This window comes from Neodiprion lecontei, chromosome 5, assembly GCF_021901455.1.
Source record: "Neodiprion lecontei isolate iyNeoLeco1 chromosome 5, iyNeoLeco1.1, whole genome shotgun sequence".
Taxonomy (NCBI): Eukaryota; Metazoa; Arthropoda; class Insecta; order Hymenoptera; family Diprionidae; genus Neodiprion; species Neodiprion lecontei.
In genome coordinates, this window is record NC_060264.1 from 30,563,635 (window position 1) to 30,584,081 (window position 20,447).

At 35.8% G+C, this 20,447-nt stretch overlaps 1 protein-coding gene across 3 annotated transcripts in view; it reads left to right on the forward strand.

Annotated features, from left to right (window-relative positions):
* The first annotated feature begins 1,826 nt into the window (after nucleotides 1-1,826).
* LOC107228096 (inositol 1,4,5-trisphosphate receptor) overlaps nucleotides 1,827-20,447 on the forward strand; it is a 29,604-nt gene continuing 10,983 nt past the window's right edge. Inside the window, exons 1-27 of one of the 3 annotated variants that reach the window (XM_046739452.1) lie at nucleotides 1,827-2,635; nucleotides 4,975-5,165; nucleotides 9,888-9,958; nucleotides 10,062-10,177; nucleotides 10,278-10,364; nucleotides 10,685-10,948; nucleotides 11,048-11,278; nucleotides 11,358-11,496; nucleotides 11,987-12,198; nucleotides 12,324-12,650; nucleotides 12,759-12,905; nucleotides 13,035-13,336; nucleotides 13,424-13,538; nucleotides 13,611-13,792; nucleotides 13,897-14,052; nucleotides 14,155-14,305; nucleotides 14,388-14,535; nucleotides 14,990-15,022; nucleotides 15,947-16,286; nucleotides 16,437-16,602; nucleotides 16,757-17,521; nucleotides 17,676-17,791; nucleotides 17,888-18,023; nucleotides 18,118-18,375; nucleotides 19,548-19,637; nucleotides 20,052-20,172; nucleotides 20,263-20,405. In XM_046739452.1, coding sequence (XP_046595408.1) covers nucleotides 5,068-5,165; nucleotides 9,888-9,958; nucleotides 10,062-10,177; nucleotides 10,278-10,364; nucleotides 10,685-10,948; nucleotides 11,048-11,278; nucleotides 11,358-11,496; nucleotides 11,987-12,198; nucleotides 12,324-12,650; nucleotides 12,759-12,905; nucleotides 13,035-13,336; nucleotides 13,424-13,538; nucleotides 13,611-13,792; nucleotides 13,897-14,052; nucleotides 14,155-14,305; nucleotides 14,388-14,535; nucleotides 14,990-15,022; nucleotides 15,947-16,286; nucleotides 16,437-16,602; nucleotides 16,757-17,521; nucleotides 17,676-17,791; nucleotides 17,888-18,023; nucleotides 18,118-18,375; nucleotides 19,548-19,637; nucleotides 20,052-20,172; nucleotides 20,263-20,405 — 4,914 coding nt within the window. In that variant the 5' untranslated portion in view covers nucleotides 1,827-2,635; nucleotides 4,975-5,067. The remainder of the gene's footprint in view (nucleotides 2,636-4,974; nucleotides 5,166-9,887; nucleotides 9,959-10,061; nucleotides 10,178-10,277; nucleotides 10,365-10,684; nucleotides 10,949-11,047; nucleotides 11,279-11,357; nucleotides 11,497-11,986; nucleotides 12,199-12,323; nucleotides 12,651-12,758; nucleotides 12,906-13,034; nucleotides 13,337-13,423; nucleotides 13,539-13,610; nucleotides 13,793-13,896; nucleotides 14,053-14,154; nucleotides 14,306-14,387; nucleotides 14,536-14,989; nucleotides 15,023-15,946; nucleotides 16,287-16,436; nucleotides 16,603-16,756; nucleotides 17,522-17,675; nucleotides 17,792-17,887; nucleotides 18,024-18,117; nucleotides 18,376-19,547; nucleotides 19,638-20,051; nucleotides 20,173-20,262; nucleotides 20,406-20,447) is intronic. The other 2 variants (XM_046739454.1, XM_046739453.1) reach the window with 2 other exon arrangements.

Consider the following 20,447-nt stretch of genomic DNA (forward strand, 5'->3'; position numbering starts at 1 on the left):
AATTATTACACATGTACATCAACGCCGCTAGATTAATATCTGAGAAATCAGCGGGGCATGAACGTAAATAATGTTGTACGCGTCAGCGCGCAAGACCAACTCGAAAAAGAATTGATATTAAGATTAATTAATTCAACGATACAAATGGTATTCGTAATCTCATTGTTGAACTACGGATATTGGGTATGTATGTATGTATGTAAACTTCATAGCAATACTGCGTCGTGTTTACGGCACGTAGAGCCCACATCTGATTAATTTTTCGACGCCTTATAACGTTTGAAGTTATAATGTTGTGTGCATCATATTTTTTTTTTTTTTTTCTTTTGGATCTGCGGTAATAATGTTCAGAGAATTTAAAGTTATTATATTATCTAGGTTCTTCTTCCAATATTCTTCGAGAAAGAAATGCTAAACAATTGGTAAATCCGTTAACTGGATCTAATTACAATGTTCGTCACAGGTGAATAAGTTAATTAATCATTGAATAAATAAAGTGGATACACAAAGTCGTTTACTTTGGGTTCTCGTAGCTACACGACGTTTACAATGAAATTTAATATTACAAATATTTATTATAAATAAAAATATTAATAAAATTGCAAAAAAAAAAAGAAACATATATATATATATATATATATATATATATATATATATATAATAAATATAAATGATGAATATATTATACTATTGAATTACTAATTATTAAGCAAAATGCAATTTTTTGGTACAATAAAATGAAAACGTGAATTTTTGGCGACTTGTATGTTACAATACTATACATGTGTAATTATATGTTTACATCGTACTCAGATTTCTCTCTTCTCAGACACTGACCGAAAATCAATTTTCCTAATTGTTTGGCATGTTTTTTTTATTTTTTTTTTATTATTGTTATTACAATTTTTATTATTCAAATTGTGATACGGCGCAATATTTAAATTCAAATTTGTTCCCGCTTGTTTTTTTTTTTTTACCGCGCAGCGTGTAAATTGATGAATTGGAGTCTTCTGGAACGAACCGGCTGATAGCGTTGCATTCTAGTCGGACGCAGGGAATAAATTAAGCCTGAGCGTTCTACCTTACCGATGAAACGTTCGATCAAAAGATTGCGCGCGCAATCCTTTCTGTTCCAATGTAATTCGTCGAGCACTTTACCATTTGTCCGTAAATCATTGACATGACGTTACTCGTTAACTCCGACCTTTGCAAGTATAAAATATCCTCTGATTAAAACTACTTTTTTTTTTCTCATTCTTTAAAATCTGTTCGAACTACAGTTCGAATAAACGCAATCACCGTACATTGCGTTGAATACGTTTAATCCGGACGTTGGGGAGGGAGAAAAAATTGATTATACAGGGATATTAATATAGACATAATGTAAATACGCAGGGATGTATAAGAGATAGTGCTGGAGATATGTTTCAAAAATAGAACTACGGGGTTCGGGAATCGTACTCATGCATATATAATATATATATATATATATATATGTATATTCAATTTGAATATATGGAACGAAAATCATCGTGGAGGCGTTGAATCGAATTAACCCTTCGATCGTGTTTCCGTCATTGCACAAATTGCAGAATACTAATGCTAATATTATTTAGGGTAGTCGCTTCCATTTTAAACTGCAAGCGATTATCTGGTATCCATATCATGTACATTCTGATCCCTGTGTGCAAGTTTCCACTGACATACCATGTGTCGGACGAATGTATGTATGTATGTATGTATGTGTAACACCGTAAGTGCATACATACATTGACATGTAGGCGTACGTATGTACGTATGGATGCTAAACGAGTTCGGTCAGTCAGTCGCTCCTCAGCCACCGGCGAGAGAACATCTGCGATGGGTGTGCGAGAATGCGTGTGAATGCGGTTAGTATTTTATTTCATTGAATTCGCGCAAGTGATCAGTGCGGCATTCGTACAGCTTATACACTACACCCACATCCGCTCGTGAATATAAATTTCGGTATTTAAACACGTTGAACGTATCGAAGGTCGCCGTTAAGGTGCCATACCTAGAAAAGAAAGTAGAAAAACAAATAATATAATATAAACGAGGCAATATTGTCGCACAGGCGTAGCCGACGACGACCGATACGTGCGTTCAACAACACATGAGTGCGATTAGCTCGCCGATGATTTTGTTCCTTAGTTCAATGTGCGTTTATTAAGAAATAAACAGGGAAATAAAAAACATCCCGTCCGTTCGTCGGACCGATCGGTGAATCGATAGCGTGACTGTGTATACATTATACGTGCATTTGTTTTAGCTGCTAGTATAGAAATTGATAAAAATCATTTCGGTTGACAAACTGCACGAGCAATTGAAGGCGGTTTCTTTACAACCGTTTGCGAAAGTGTCCCGGTTTTTTCAATCGCTTAATAATTAATTGTTGCTGTTATTTTATTGATGCTTTTGGAATTGACGCTGCGGCGAGAAGAAACGAGGACATACAAGACAAACTCCGCTTGTCCTGATTTAAAACCAAGTGATACATTCATGTACTTGTGTGTGTGTGTTTGCGTGTGTAGTGAAAACTTGCGTTAAACCGCGACTAGTGTCAACGCGACAGACTTTCAGCTGCGAGGATCAGCTACGTCATCACGATCTTAAAGTAAGCAAACCAAACGCCAGCGGCCTAGCTGGCTGTAAATTTAAATATACTATATCATAAAATAGATGTAGATACGAACGTATGTTACGATCGAAGGACCCGAAGGAGACAGATGGGACGGCTAGTTTTTTTTTTTTTTGTTTTTGTTTTTTTTTTCTTCTTACTCTTCCCCTCTTTACGCACATGCACATTATTCGCCTTTAGCTTCACTGTCTGTCGACTCTCAATTGTTTTGTCGTAGCGACGAGAGACAAAATAAAAGAAGATCGGCCAGGCGCTAAGGAAAATGTAACTTATTGGTCGCAGAATGTTTTGAATTATGAACGCTATAATTATTCATCAGGCTGATGTTTGTAACGTTATTGTAATGAGGCATCTTTAGAAAAATTCGTTATTTTGCAACTTCAGGATTAATTGAAATTTAGGAAACCGTTGATATAGCGTCAGCAAACTTGAATTTCATAAATTCAATTTCTTCAGTTATTCCAAAGGTGCGAATTAGTAATTTTTTGTTTCAACATTTTGATACGTTAACCTTGCTAACTTCAGCTTCGTAATTACTCTACATATTGCGTGCACGTTGATCCACGGATTAGATCGACACTTGCAGATGTTTACTTGTAGCGATACTTTTTTCTTTTTTTTTTTTTTGTATCCCTGCGATTTTTTCGCGAAATTATCGAGTATTCTTACAAGATTTAATTTGCATCTAATCGATTGGCTCGTTCAGTTGTTTTTGGCATGTGTTCAGCACGCATCTTGACTCGATTCGCGGGAAACGTTCGAAAGAATGTTTACAAAAAGTCACCACAAAATCGGGAAACGGACGCAGAAAAGCTGCTCGACAATGGGCACAGATTATTTCACGTGATTTCGAAATGGTTTTATTTTTTTACAGTTCGCAGTAGATTATTGATGCTATTTATTTTACCCGGTGCGTGGATATATTTATATGCGCCGGTCACTTGCTTTAAGGTTATATACCTCGGAACGTGGAAACTTTCGTTGGGGGTCTCTCGCATCGACGAGATAAGCTTAACGATCATCATATTGAAGTTAGTAACTTTATTATAACAATACATACCGAGGAAAAAACGTAATTTCACGATTTTGGAATTGTTTGAACTTGTGTAAAATGTAATAAAACAAAACACACGAATGTTTCAAAATCTTGGTTCCTTCATGAGCATTGTAAAATTTTGAAAACAGTGATTTTTCCCCCAATGTTTCGTTACAATAACGTTAATAACTTCAACCTCGTTAACGATCGCTAATTGATTCGCTTGAGTAATGTTTTCACTGCGAACGCGATTTCTCACTCATACGTAACCACAGGCGTGTCGTTTTCTTTTCATATTTTATTTATAGATAGCTTCACGTTTTTTCCACACTGGCACTTGTCCTTGATTTTTATATACTTGAATAGTTTCCATTATTCCATCTTTTTTTTTTTTTTTCTTGTTTTGTTATACTTCAATTCTCCTACTATTGCTTTGATATTGTTTTTACTCCGATTATTATGCAGATGTTACGTATTGCTCAATATCTATCATGATATTGATCCCAATATGATATGTCCAGAGTGAAAAAGGTCACATAGTCGTAAATACACCGAATAATGTTCTTCATTTCTAGTTTATCTTTCTGCTTGTTGATGGCAAGGAACTGTGTCAGGATTTGAAGTTTTTTTCTCTTTGGCCAAAAGAATTTGTTTGTTTCAAGTTTGTTCATTTGTATTTGTACGCAACACACCGAGATGAATAATTTTCTCTTACTCAATGACTGAATTCTTTTGCATGCAATTCAATTTTAAAAAATTGTCGAAATTACACGTTCCATCGTTCTTAAAAATGAAGCTATGTGAATATTTTCACTAATACTATTCAATGGAGAAAGAGAGGCTTTGAAGATGTTGAAAATATTGAAGAAATTTGAACAAACGATGATTCAGATCTGTTTTGAATCCTGTAGTATTTTATGACAAGTGTGAAGAGTGTCTCTAAGAATAAAGACTATAAATTCTGGTCAATTAATGAGCATGACTTTTTGCGTGCACATTCTGTTCAATTACGTCCATGTTATTAACACCTTCAAGTTCATCAATTTTTATTTTCGTTCATTTACATCATGAAAAAGTATCAGCAAACGAAAATGTCAAAACGAATCATCCATTCTTGCTAATGAATATTCAACTCTTGTTGATTTAGTAAAAGTCTCAAAATAGATACCAATAGATAAAAAAAAGAAACAAAAGGGGCAATCGTAATGCTAAAAAAATGATTGAGTCGAGAACCGTAATATTTTTCAATATAAATGAAATATCTTGAACAAATTTTCAGATGACTGGAAAACTGCGATATTAAGGGGCCAAAAGTGTCCTAGAATTTTACCAAGGAAGATCGGAGGTGCGAGACACCTTGAAAATATCAGACATGGGGGAAATACTTGGCTCGGCAAGTTTCCTTCACAACGGTGACATCGTCAGCCTTTACGCCGAGGGAAATGTGTGCGGTTTTCTCTCCACTCTTGGGTGAGAGGAAATATTTTTTTATCCTAAAAATCTGATCTCCATCTCTCGCCAATAATAGATGGATTGAATTTGTTTATAACTGAAATCAAGCATGTCTCTTCTCAACTTCAATCCTCAACTCAGACTTACGATTAGAAATAGCTGCATTGTTACACTTACATGAATTGAAGGCAGGTTTCCGTCTCAAGACTTGTAATATTTATACCTTCTCATTGTTTTTCTATTGAAACCGAGTCCACTGTATCTCATTACACTATTCTTCCGGACTTGCAGTTCCATTTTTTCAGTAGTAACGCTGAGTCGACTCTTTTCCAATTTTATTCTAGCAGCAGCTTGCGTTACGTGGTTCTCAACCTTCTCAATATTTTCGAATTTTCAGATATTGTTTCGCTTCCAGTACATTCGTTGTAAAGTCACTCTGGTTGTGTTTGAAATGAAAAATTTGCCAACGATCTTCTATATCTATACAATACAAACTGTTATATTCGTGGTTATGATTTTGACTGAACATTTTTTATTCTCTTCCACTGTTATTTATTTTTCTAACAGAAGGAATGTGGCGTTTCTTGAACGAACTTATTATATATTATTAAATTATTATTTTATTATAACATCACGTTTCTATACACGTCGAAACTGGTACAAGTTTAATAACGCAAACATTATTTGCACAAGAAACTTGTACTGCATTATTGTCCTCTTTCTAACGACGTTATGCTTATTTTTCTCTTTTTCTCTTTGCGTTGAATGTGTTAAAAGAGCTTGGAATATAATGTTGATCTTGTTGAGAAGCCTGTAGAGGCACGAGTTGTTATACGTTACGCGAATGATTATTGTGTAATGCAAGCTGCAGTAACGTGTCCTCTTAACAATAATAATATCTCTAACTGATAGCATAAATTGAAGGGTATATGTGTAATTTGAAAAAACTATTACGTTCTGTTACGATTCCATAGAAGTTTCATAATATATCGTGTATAAATATTATAATTGTACATGAAAAAAAAAAAAAAAAAAAACGAAACTGCGGGAGAAAGTTAAAGATCAACTAATAAATGAATGAAAAATTTGTCTATAATACGCACACGTTAGGTTATCATGTGTATATCTTTAACCACACAGCACTATCTGCCACTTATCGTTGTGTAAATATTAGTCTTAACGGATATAAGAAAAAGAGGAAGAAAAAGAAATTAGATTGTAATTTACGATTGAAAATTTAATTTCGTGGATTGAAATTTCATGAGTGGCTGGCGGCAGGGGGGGGGGGGGGGGGGGGGTTTTCTCGGCACATTAATTATAGGCACAATCAATTGTCATGAAATGGTATATAAATTGGCAACAGTTTGGAAAATAAGAAATTGTACGTGACGTGACAGAAACAAAAAAGTTTTCCTCCTCTATAAACGCGTCGAGTTTATTTAACTATTCGATTTTCCAATTCATACCGCGACGATAGATCAGATGAATAAAAGTTTGCGCTAAAATGAAAGCCTTTGCCAGTCTGTTTCTGTGTCCTGTTATAATTGTCGGTTAAGCAGAGCGATAGTAGTTTTATACAAAATAAAAGTATTGTGCAATACTGTACATGTATACCAGCAGAGATGTATAATATATATATATATATATATATATATATATAACGTAACTGGTACTCAAGAAGCTCGTTTTATCGCAAAATTATGCGCTATGCTTTCAAGCTCAAGAACCTTTAATTTTGCATATATATGGGGCATTCCATGCCAAATCGACCAGGGTTTGATCTTAGACCTGTAAGATTTGGTTCACGAATTTTTATATCGTTGTTTCCAACTCTCGAAAAGTAGTGAAAAAATTTTTCCCTTTTTTTTTTCGAGTAAATTTTTTTTACTTACGATCTTTTGCAATCCGATATGCGACGTTTGGACGTAATTTAAATATCGGAAAAAATTGTTGAGTATACTGGATCATTTATCAAAATATTCAAGCAGCAACACGCAAACGAATAGCTGTAGTTTGAAATTTTTGAGAATCTTCATCACGTTTTTAAATTACAGTGGAATATATGTTGGTTTTCAAAAATCGTATGTCAAATAAATTCACCCAAAACATTTGAATATCTGCTTAGAGTTGGAATAACAGTATAACAAAAACGCTGACCAAAACCAAGAGGTCGAACATCAGATTTTGGTTAATATGGCGTGGAATGCCCTGTATAAATGTTGTAGAAATGCGCTTTTACTCGTAGTCTTATAGGAGACAGTCAGGTCTAGCAGTAATCTATGTAAACGAATTAATTACAATGTGTTTGTATGCCTTTGTATACTTTAAGTACAACGCACGTGTAACACCGCGAGATCCTACGAGGCTGAAGCTAGATCATATTGAAGTTAGTAACGTTATCGTAATGATTCACGATAAGGAAAAACCGTTATTTCGCCATTTTGGAATTGTCTGAAGTTTGGTAAACACGTAATAAAACCAACCACACTTATATTTCGAAATCTTAATTTCTTAAAAAACATTGTAAAATTAAGTATACAGTGATTTTTTTCCCCATGTTTCGTTACGGTAACGTTGCAAACTTCAGCCTCATGAAAAATATATGTCCTGCACTAAAATATTTTGTTCAGAATCTAAGAATATTTCTTATTGCTACACATGAATGGATAAATTTAGCCCACAAAAATAGTCTTCATATATATATATATATATATATATATATATATCATGTATATGTATATTACAAAATTGCGGTAAATGATGTTGATTTTAAAAAAAAGTTTCAATAGCTTAGAATATTTATTATTTTATTTAAATTCATTTCATTTCAGAACGCCGATACGAACAAGTTTTGATTTCACAGATGAAAAATGGGGTCAATAACTTTTTGTAAAAAAAAAGAAAAAAAAAAGAAAGAAAAATAGAACCAAGGAGAAAAAAATTGGTGAAACGTTGTTTTATAAAATAATTTCTGGAAGATATGGAAAACCGCGGTTTCCGGTACGGAAATGTACGGAAATGAACCTTTATACATAAATTATTACATGTAAGCTGTGATTAATAACGATAAGTTTCTTTAAGCTTACTTTGTTGCCAAGTTTTTCTTATCAAGGTGGGATAAAAATAAAGGCAAACTAAATGATAGTAGATGTATAATTATTACCGCGAGTAGTATTTTTTATTATACATACGCGAAATTATACATATCGATTAAGCTGGTTATAAGCGTTGAAAAATGAGGAAGAAGAAAAAAAAAAAAAGAAAAATCTGTAATGCAAGAAAAGAATTTAATAATAAAAAGTGAAGTTAACGATAAATTACGCAATGATTTCATATTAACAGATCCGCGATTTTATACCCACCGCGTTTATTGGCTGTAATTTATCCCGCTTATTATATCGTTTCACACGTACACGAGTATAAGATACGACATGTATATCAAAAAGTAAACCTAGGCGACGACTAGACTAGTCGGAAGTATGTAAGTACAAGGTGGTTGTATCAATAAACTTGATACGTGTTTGTTATTTAATTTTCACTATTTGCGGCTCGAATGTAAACCCCCTTTGTTTACGAAGAGCTAGAAACTTATAAAAAAAAAGAAAAAGAAAAACGTCGCTCGCAAATTACAAAACGATTATCTCAATTAAATTCTACTCAAATCCTGAATATCGCCTGGATGCGATGAAAAAAAAAAATAATTGTAGGAACTTTTTAATCTTTCCTTTTGTAAACATTTTTCCTAACTACCCGCGTAAATGACTTTTAACAAATCAACGCGGAAAACAATTGGAATATACGTAATACTTATTCCGTATACTTTTTTTTTTTTTCAACTTTCATTTCTTTTTTCATTTTTTTTATATTCTCCGTCTATGCAGATCTGTAAATATCTTACGAAATATCTTCGGGGAAAGGATTTTTTTTGTTTCGACCCATTTCTTCACGATTGAACTTATTGAAGTATGAAAAAAACGTATTGAATTAATAACCATTTAAACGCGACTGCTTTGATCACAAAGGAACCTGATTTTGAGAAGTGCTGAAAAAAATTAAAACTGCTTGAAAGGATGTTTAAAATGAAAGCTCAGCGTTTCCTGCTCGAGTGTATTCTAATTCCTTCTTTCTTCTTTGTTTAGTCAATGTTTTTTTTTCCTCGTTTTTCTTATGCTTTGGAACTCCCAGAAATATAATCAAACTGTTATTAATATTGCAAGAATGTGAATACACGTAGTTTGTAAATAAACGTGAACTTTCGAACTATTCCTATGATCTTTTAATTAAAGGGTTTAAAAGGTAGAAAGAACATTAGGCCATGTTGGCTAAATTTTGTATTAATTTCTTCGTTTTTCTTGAAAATCATATCACCAATAATCACTTTTTAGTTAAAAATTCAACGATTTTCATTACAAATCCCTTAATCTCGATATTCCTTGACTTAAAATCTTTGAATCTTTTTGTATTCAGAGTTGTTTCGCTTTATTATTTAAACAAATCATATGCTGCCCTTGGAGATTTGATTCACCTGAATAACCGAGCAGCGTAATGAAAGGAAAATTATTTTATCTGTGATGCAACGGTTGTATACTTCTTCCATGCTTACGCTATCAAAACCTAAGTGATTTCATTTCAGAGCTGGAATTTATGTTTTTCGAAAATCATCGGTCTTACAAATGAATCTGAAATTTCATATTCCTGTTATTTCTGCTCTTGTTCATTTTATTTATTTTTTTCATACAGGCTTGTAGACGACAGATGCGTCGTGTGTCCAGAGGCTGGAGATCTCACCAATCCTCCAAAAAAATTTAGAGGTAATTCAAAACGCAAGATTGTCTTGGAGCGATTAAAATTGTCGGTGAAATAATCTAGAGCAGTACATCGTTCGTAATTAATATTTTTTTTCATTGATTACAGACTGTCTCTTTAAAATATGCCCCTCGAATCGTTACTCTGCTCAAAAACAGTTCTGGAATGCAGCTAAACAGAGCAGTAGTTCCAGCACCGATGCTGTATTAATCAAGAGACTTCATGTAAGTAGTTTAGGTAAATTTTTACAAAAAGAAATAACAAGAAGAAACATATGTTTGAAAAAATAAGTGACAACGATTTCAAACAATTATTTTTCAACAGCACGCAGCAGAGATCGAGAAAAAACAAAATGAAAGTGAACATAAAAAAGTTATGGGCTCGGTTGTGGCTTACGGTAACGTTATTCAGGTAATTGTCAAGATATCTTTCAAAAGTTTAACTGTTTGTCGCTTGTCATTCTATAAAAATACGAAATAATTGAAAATTTCTAGTATAATATTCGACGTTAAGCTCGAACTAGAATGTAGGCAAGTTTTGCATATTAATATAGCAAAGCAACAAGCAGTTATGACATAGTTTTCAAACAATCAAATTATTCACAGAGTAAAAATTCAGATTTTCTAGGCTTATTACACTGCAATTAATTCTATGAGTGTTGAAAGGATTTGATTTGCGGCTGTAACTGCAATTAGTTGGGATCTAGTAAGAAAAAAAGTGTATCCTTTCAGCTTCTGCATCTCAAGTCCAACAAATTCTTGACTGTAAATAAAAGGCTGCCAGCGTTGCTGGAAAAGAATGCGATGCGGGTATATTTGGACGCGAATGGAAACGAAGGCTCCTGGTTCTACATAACTCCTTTTTACAAGTTGAGGAGCGACGGAGACAATGTTGTAGTCGGCGATAAAGTTATCATGGAGCCCGTCAATGCTGGGAGGCAGGGATTGCACGTAGCCGCCAATTACGAACTGAGCGATAATCCTGGCTGCAAGGAGGTTTGTCACTTATTTGTGTAAATAACTAATTGCCCATGAATAAAGGCTGTGCACGTTGTTTTGTTTTGGAATTGACTAAGTTTCCCTGGTTTCTTTCAGGTGAATGTTGTCAACTCGTCAACTTCCTGGAAAATTCAACTTTTTATGGAACACCGCGAGAATCAGGAGGAGATATTGAAGGGCGGCGATGTCGTTAGGCTCTTTCACGCCGAGCAAGAAAAATTTCTCACTATGGACGAGTACAAGAAGAAACAACACGTTTTTTTGAGAACCACAGGAAGGACTAGTGCTACCGCTGCCACCAGCAGCAAAGCTTTGTGGGAAATAGAGGCTAGTTTTGCGGCACCTTTAATCATCCATACTTGTTTTTTGGTGCGAATATTGAAGGGAGATTTTTCTTTCTCATCAGGTCGTTCAACACGATCCTTGCAGGGGTGGAGCAGGACATTGGAATTCGTTATTCAGGTTCAAGCATTTAGCCACCGGACAGTATCTAGCCGCTGAAGTGGACACAGATGAACCGCGAGAAATGGCATCAGGCAAGCGTGGTAAGGCATGCGGAATGAAGACGGTGTATTCCGTCAGGTAGCACAAATTTTATGATCTGGAAGCACCCTTGGACGAGATAATATCTAAGAATGTTCAGAACTTGCAAGAGAAAATTGCTTTCTCTGGCTAAGAGCAATGCTTTATTATCTATATCGCCGTTTTTTCCTCCTCCAAATGCTTGAAACATCTCACATTCAATACACCGAATGTTTGACAGTAGATACAACTTGATCTTTCGCAAAATACTGTTGGTAATGTTGATTGTTTAGAAACTTGCATGAAGTTTTATGATTATTTCGAATTTCAATTCTCTGGTGAATTTGTTTGGAAATGTTTGGTAGATCTTTTGTGTGTATGAAATCTGCAAAAATGCGGCGTTATCATTATCTATTTTCCCTCAGTGTACAGCCTGCCAATTTTGTCAACTGCGATAGAAATTATAGATGTACGCAACTACAATTCTGTGTTCTGTTTTCTCTCAATCACCAGAACCAGGCGGGCAGATTTATCGGCTGGTATCCGTTCCGCACAGCAACGAAATCAGTTCGTTGTTTGAATTGGATCCGACCACTTTGACTCGAGGCGACAGTTTGGTGCCTCACTCGTCGTACGTTAGGCTGCATCACATATGTACAAACACTTGGGTCCATTCTACAAGTATACCGATTGACAAGGATGACGAGAAACCTGTGATGTCGAAGGTTAGACTTGGCAGTTTAAAGAGAGCTCAGAAAAAAAAAAAAAAAAATTTTATTAAAAACACGTCGGAAATTCACCGTGAAACAGAATTATCGAGTTAATGGTTCAATTCTGTTTTTCACATCAGGTCGGATGCGCGATAAACAAAGAAGACAAGGAAGCTTTTGCACTTAGATCTGTTACTCCGGTAGAAGTTCGTGACTTGGACTTTGCTAACGATGCTTGTAAGGTTTTGGCCGCTATGAGCGTTAAGCTTGAAAGGGGAACTATATCACACAACGAGCGACGAGCTGTGACCAGTCTCCTTCAAGACATAGTATATTTTATAGCTGAGCGAGAAAATGAACAGAACAAATCCGAGGCTTTGGAACTGATTGTCACAAACGCTGGACGAGACAGACAAAAACTCCTCAGGGAGCAGTATATTTTAGGACAACTGTTCAAGATTCTTCAAGTGAGTTTATCACACATTATATCAGTCATTTTGGTACATCGATACTCGACAGAATTTACGACTTTTTTTACCGACATGAAAATATAACTGTGTTATTTTTTATTTCAGGCGCCCTTTCTCGAATCGGCTGCTGGAGAAGGACCGTTCCTTAGAATAGAAGAGCTGAATGATCCCAGGCACGCTCCGTATAAATATATGTTTCGATTATGTTATCGTATTCTAAGATTATCGCAGCAGGACTACAGAAAAAATCAGGTATAAATCGAATTCTGGCAAACTTTGACTGTCCGTTAACAAGTGCATGTGATGAAGAAGAAGTATTTTTTTTCTCACGATTTGGTGATTAACTGTAACTGAAAAACCGTGTTGTTTTTACAACTTTAGGAATACATCGCCAAGCATTTTGCTTTCATGCAAAAGCAAATTGGGTACGACATATTGGCTGAGGACACGATAACTGCGTTGCTACACAACAATCGAAAACTCCTCGAGAAGCACATAACGGCGGCTGAGATCGAAACGTTTGTTGGTCTAGTTAGAAAGAATATGTACAACTGGGAGTCACGGTTTCTCGACTACTTATCTGATCTCTGTATATCTAACAAGAAGGCTATTGCCGTTACTCAGGAATTGATATGCAAGAGCGTCCTGAGTACCAAGAATCAAGATATACTAATTGACACTCGGTAAATCTATTTAATCGTTGGTCAAATATCTGAAAATATTTCATTTTCGTTCGGATGATGTTTAAATCATTAAATCTGTATACTTAGAATACGAAACATGCCTGTCGTAGTAGAAGAACCTTATGATAGAGATGACAACGAAGAGCCACAAATAACCATAATGGAAGAACTGGAAGTTTTGCTAGCTTGGAAAAATGGGGAGGTAAGTTTTCCCTACTTTTCGTAAATCTACGCTAGACAATCAACCGTGATTTGAAATATTTAATTTTTACAGAGATCCATGGAAACATCCCTCGTAGAATTGTCAAGGGATGCAAAAATGGGCAATGTCGAAGCTGCTGCTATATTAGACTACTACAGGCATCAGCTCAACTTATTCAGCAACATGTGCCTAAACAGACAATATTTGGCTCTGAATAATCTGTCCCCTCATTTGGATATCGATTTGATTTTGAAGTACGTTTCTCCTATTACACACTTGTTATCGAAGGAAAAAAATTGTCTCTCCAGTTCTTGACGTATTTTACTACCCTCTTTATGCGAAAACTCAATACTTTCAGATGCATGGCGGACGAGGCTGTTCCGTATCGTTTGCGAGCTTCCTTTTGTCGGCTGATGTTACATCTCCACGTCGACCGGGACCCTCAGGAGCCGGTGACGCCGGTAAAATATGCTCGTTTATGGTCAGAAATACCACCGAGAATGAGTATAAACGAGTAAGTCGTCTCTGACAAATTGTTTGAAACAAAGCTGAAAATTTCATTGATAGTTTGGAGCAATTCGAAATCGGCAAATATTTATTCATCGTCAATTTTCAGTTACGATACAAACAAAACACCGGATCAGAATAAAGAAGCTGTTCGTGCAAGATTCAGTTCGACCATAATGTTCGTCGAAGATTATCTCTGCAACGTAGTTGCAAAGATGTGGTCGTTTGCTGATCAGGAACAAAATAGGCTAACTTTTGAGGTACTATTTTTGAAAAAATTCCAACGACTAAATCAGAAATTTTTAAAAACACAGCAGAAATATGATGCAAACGATTTTTCAGGTTGTCAAATTGGCTCGAGATTTGATATACTTTGGATTCTACAGTTTCAGCGATTTGTTGAGACTGACAAAAACGTTGTTGAGTATTTTGGACTGTGTATCGGAGAACGATTTCAACGATGGAAAAATACCTACAGGTGAAATTCACTGTAAGTTTCGCTAATACCGCTTCACCTGCTTTAATAATGTTAAACTATTTTCTCAGACAAATTCTATAATATTTATATTCGACTATTGAAAGATTTTTAACTTGCCATTTAAATTGGATATTTATCGCGTAACAAAATGCACTGTGAAGGGAAATGAAGGGATTTCAAATTCTTGCTATCGGTTTTTATTCCATTAATTCTCTAAGTTTGTTTCATCCTGGTTTTTTACAATTCAAATATTTATCCGTCTGTCTTTTCTCTTCATAATTCCGGTTTTTAATCAAATTTGAAAACCTTTAATAATTTGGTCCTAGAACACTGAAGTATACGTATTTCAGGAAGAGGCATGAATTGCAAAATATTATTTCCTACCATGCGTCTTACATATCATCAAGATTCTGAATAGTTTAACAATATTTTCAACTAACCAGCTATCCTGTAACATTTCATACAGCTGATTGTGAGAATACGGATTTGAAAGAAGAAGGTAAACCCACGACTAACTTATTTCTAGTTTATTGAACTTTGTAGAATTTGCTAGCTTGTAACGAGTAAAATACTTAAGATCAGTGTATCTAAAGCCTAGAGTTTTCATTTGGTGTCCTATATTATGCTGTGTTTATTCGAACTTTTCATTTTTTAAACCCAGTAACTGCCTTTATGTTGTTGGTCGTGAGCGATTCGACTGTAACATTAATGCTAACATTTACAAAGTATTTCACGTTATTTAAAACATCGCTGCACACAAAATTTCATGATTGCGCATTTTTTAACCACACATCGAAATGGTAATGGAAAACACACTAAACTTCACTCTATACACCATTTGGCTTTCTACACCGAGAATTGTACTGTGAAATTTTTTAAAACTATTTTTATAGCCTTTTTTCGCCTTGTTTTATTATTATTTGCTATGGTAGTGGAAATAGATCTGTATTGCTTAGAATTGGGATAATTATATAGCTAAATTTGCACGCTTTTGGTTTTAGAACAGTTTTTTCTGCAAGCTTCGTTAGTAAGTATAATTGCTTAGATTTTATGGCTGTTTGTGACGACTAATTATTAGCGGATTTAAATTAGTAGGTTTCATTAGAATTTGTCACATTCAACATAGAGGGTAATTTTTACTACGTTTTCTTTTATAATGTAATTATTTTGAAAAATCCACGCAACAGTAATTCGCTGAACTAGAATATTTGGCTTCGATTTCGATTCTCATCAGCATTGGAAACTGAATCACCCAAGACAATCATAAAAAGAAAAATAACTTGAATATTTGATTGCTTTCATTTTGTAGTCTGTTTCCTATTGAAGTTTCTGTTGCAAATCGGTGTTAAAGCGAATTTTGATAATAATTGCTTGTCAATCTTACAAATAAATGAATAAATTAAAATTCAATTTCACACCTCAGCCGAAGGAGGAGTTTTGCGATGCATTGGAGACATGGGAGCGGTGATGACCAGCCTGACGCTCGGTCCTGCTGGCCAGGTACTGACGGGAGCATCCTCGCCCCGTCCAAAACCAAGCATGAAGACAGAGTATCCGTTGGTAATGGATACGAAACTGAAGATAATCGAGATCCTGCAGTTCATTCTGGACGTCCGTTTGGATTACAGGATATCCTGTCTGCTCAGTATATTCAAGTGCGAATTTGACGAGACTGAGAAAACATCCGCAGATTTGAGTATTCGACAAAAAGAAATTAACTTGGAAACAATCGGTTCCCAAGCAGAGGGAATATTTGGCAGTAGGTAAGTTAAACTCCGTCCTTTCGCTCTTCACACCTATGCTTTATAACCCGGTAGAGCTGTCGATGTGTTGCGTTTACTTTATGTTGGAAATATTTACCGTAATGTTTTTTATTTTCATTCTGTCCTCTTCCAACGCTGACGCGCTTTTAGCGAGGAGTGCGCAGTACTGGATCTGGACGGTCAAGGAGGACGAACGTTTCTACGAGTTTTGCTTCACTTAGCCATGCATGATTATCCGCCGCTAGTTTCCGGTGCTCTGCATCTGCTCTTCAGGCACTTTAGTCAGCGACAAGAAGTCTTGCAGGCTTTCAAGCAGGTTCGACATTGAAAATTTCAATCTCCTTGAACGTAATCGTATGCGTTCGGTTATCGCATTGTTTTCAACACTTCCTCACTAGTTGAGGCGGGCACATCAATGCCGTGAATTTTCCAGCACAACTATTTTCAAGCATGTCAATTGTCTCATCTAGGTCCAACTTTTGGTATCCGACAGTGACGTCGAGTCTTATAAACAGATTAAATCTGATCTGGACGTTCTACGACAGTCTGTAGAAAAATCAGAGCTTTGGGTTTACAAGTCGAAAGCTACCGAGGAACATACTAGTAAAAAGAAAAAAAACAACAAAGACGAAGAGGAGGAGAGCGCCACACCGAGGAAAACCCCGCCACAATTATCCACAACTGATAAAAAGGGTTCCGCCATTGATCTAGATGTCGGACCGCCTTTACATCCCGAGCAAGCCGACGAGTACAAAAAAATTCAACAGATATTGATCAGGATGAATAAGTTATGCATTCAAGCGCTTCCCGGGGGTCAGGTTAAAGCTAGAAAGCACGAGCAAAGACTTTTACGTAACGTCGGTGTTCATACTGTCGTCTTGGACCTGCTTCAGGTTCCTTTCGACTCTAAAGAAGACGTCAGAATGAACGAACTTATGCGCCTCGCTCACGACTTTCTCCAAAACTTTTGCCTGGCGAATCAGCAGAATCAAGCGTTGCTCCATAAACAGCTCGACTTGTTCTTGAATCCCGGTATCCGGGAAGCGCAAACTGTTTGTAGTATATTCCAAGACAATTCAACGCTATGCAACGAAGTGAATCCCAAGGTGATACAGCACTTTGTTCATTGCATAGAAACCCATGGAAGGCACGTACAATATCTCAAGTTTCTTCAGACTATCGTCAAGGCTGAAAATCAATTTATAAGAAAGTGCCAGGAACTCGTTATGCAAGAGGTGAGTTTTAAAATGCTATCGGAAACATTTGCAGCGAGCCAGTGGCACGTACAATTGGCAATACCTAGTCAGAAATCGAAATTTCTTCAAGAAACAGACCTAATTTACGAAGTTTCATGTCAAAATATAAGATTTGTTTTATGTTTATTTCCAGCTGGTTCAAGCTGGCGAAGATGTGTTGGTTTTCTACAACGACAAGGCGTCGTTCAATCACTTTGTCGAAATGATGAGATCGGAAAGGCATCGCATGGACGAGAGTAGTCCACTTAGGTAAACAGATCAGAATTAAATATCGCTCAAGGTACTACAATCGGCACAGGAACATGAAATAACTCAATCCCTTTTTACTGCTTGCCCACATTATAGGTACCATGTTGAATTAGTGAGACTCTTGGCATGCTGTACGATGGGGAAAAATGTGAATACAGAAATTAAGTGTCACAGTTTACTTCCGCTCGATGATATAGTTGTTATGGTATCGCACCAGGACTGCATACCAGAGGTAAAGGATACATCAGCAAACGGTTTAAGCAAACAATAAAAGAATATTGTAGAATTCAACATCGAGGTAAGAAAATTTACGCTCGTATTTTCAGGTGAAGGATGCTTACATAAACTTCTTGAACCACTGTTACATCGACACTGAGGTTGAAATGAAGGAAATCTATACCTCGAATCATATGTGGTCGCTTTTTGAGAAATCATTCATCGTCGACATGGGAATCATTGCCGCAGCGACTCATGATCGGCGTCACGCTGATATTGCCCTAGAGAATTACGTTACCACTGGTTTGATGACCGTGATTTCGACCTTCTTCAACAGCCCGTTTTCCGATCAAAGCACAACGGTGCAGGTATTATGAAACTAATTCTTACATCATGAGAAATGACAATTATCAACTTTTTGGGTTCTGAACTGAAATTGCGCTGCGCATATTTGAGATTTCTACTATTCGATGATCAGGCGATTTAAAAAACAAAACAGAGCATGAGACGGGTGTTCATAGTCAATTTCGTACAGTTTAAATTAAGGCATTGAATCAATATTATAGATTGGTTGGATTTTTAATCCCGTATCTCTTGGTTAATCTCATTTGCTTATATTTTTACTGTTCTAAAGTTTCGTTTCGTGAAAATTTGTGCACTGGAAAATGTTGGGAATCCGGATTTTTGGATCTGCCTGGTCATTGATGCGTTAGTTTGTGTTGGGTTTGGGATCAATAATTTTATGAGATGGGTTGACGTAATATGACATGGGAAGATAAAATGGAAAATTTGGTTCAATACTTAGTACAGCAAAAACGCATGAGTTGTAAATAGCAAGTTTGGGGTGAAGGATTTTCTTCAGCTTATCTGCCTATTCCTGAAATTCTGAATTTTCTATTATGTGTTTTGCTTTACAATTGAAGTCCTACGAGTTTGAGGTAATTCATTAGAATGACGCAAACGTTGATTTGACCCTCACACAAAAAAAATGCTGAGAAAGTAGAATTACACAGCTTCTAGATAATGGATTAGCACAAAGGTAATGCAAAGTAAAACGCTAGTTTAAACAATGAATCTTAAACTTTGCAATCACCTAATATGACACGATAAACTGGCACTAAAATGACTTGAAATTTGAAGAAAGAAAAATGAAAAATTGGGTATGAAAGAGAAATGATAAAACAATTCGCATGGTAGTTATAAAGGCACCTGATATTATTAATCGAACACACGTCAGTTTAAGTGCAAAGATACGTGGTAAAGAGAAAAAGAAAAAAACTTTACGTTTTTTCAACACAAAAATTGACTTACGTTATCCTGATATAAAGAAAAAAAACTTTGATGGCTGGAGTATTAGTAGTACAGTAATAGAGTAGTTGGACGTGTGTTTGGTTCGCTGGTTGCACTAGCGGCATGTTGTGTGTTTTTGGCATGCGTCAACCGCCCATCTGCGGCTCATCAAATTCTGCGGGTTTGCTGGTGTCGTTTGGATGCCCGTGTCCCTGGTTTCTGTTTGGTGGCGGGTTCATTATCGTAATAGAAACACCTCAAGGAGGCCAGACTCTTTTGGAGCTTAACAGAGTGCGATACGAACAGTGATAATAATGTTGACGATTACGTGAGTAACATGGTTAGCATGATATTTTTGAAGTACCGGCTTTACTCCCTGTTGTTAATCCTCACATATAAATTACTTATTTCTAAATATTTTTTCAAAACATAAATCTTGTCACCAAATAACCAAGATTTTCTCTAAATGGAATCCGTTCCAAGAAATTTTACATATTTACTGTTATTCAGAAATTTTTATAAGTGTTGGAAGAAATTTTTTAGCAAATGTGTTAAACTGCATGTGTCGGATCATTTGTTATACCTTGTCAGATAATCGATAACTTGTAACCCATCTTTGGAAATTGTAAATACTAATTACGCTTAACGTCATTCAAAAGTCACGTACATATTATTATACTTTTTTTTTTATCATTTTTCTTGCTCTTATAAGTTTTGCGAACTTATACAACATGGAATGTTTTCTTCTCGACAGACACGCCAGCCGATATTCATACAGTTGTTACATGCCGCGCTCAAAGTTTATCAGTGCTCTTGGCTTAATTCTGGTCAACGATTCAACGTTGAAAATTGCATAAGAATATTGTCGGATGTTGGTAAGGCTGTTTGAATTAATTGAGATAAAAAACTCTTGCACAAAAGAGCTTATTTGAGCGTACTTGAGCCCATATTTTTCATTCTATCAGCCAAAGGCAGAGGGATCGCCATACCGACGGATCTGGAAGGTCAGGTTGCATCTATATTCAACAAAGCAGCGATGCTGAGTAGACAAACTAGCAAGTGGCTTCAGGCTGCGAAGCAACCAAAGATTGAACGAAGTCAAAGCCAGGTAATAATTCTTCACAGTATCTTAATCTCTTAGTGAAATCTT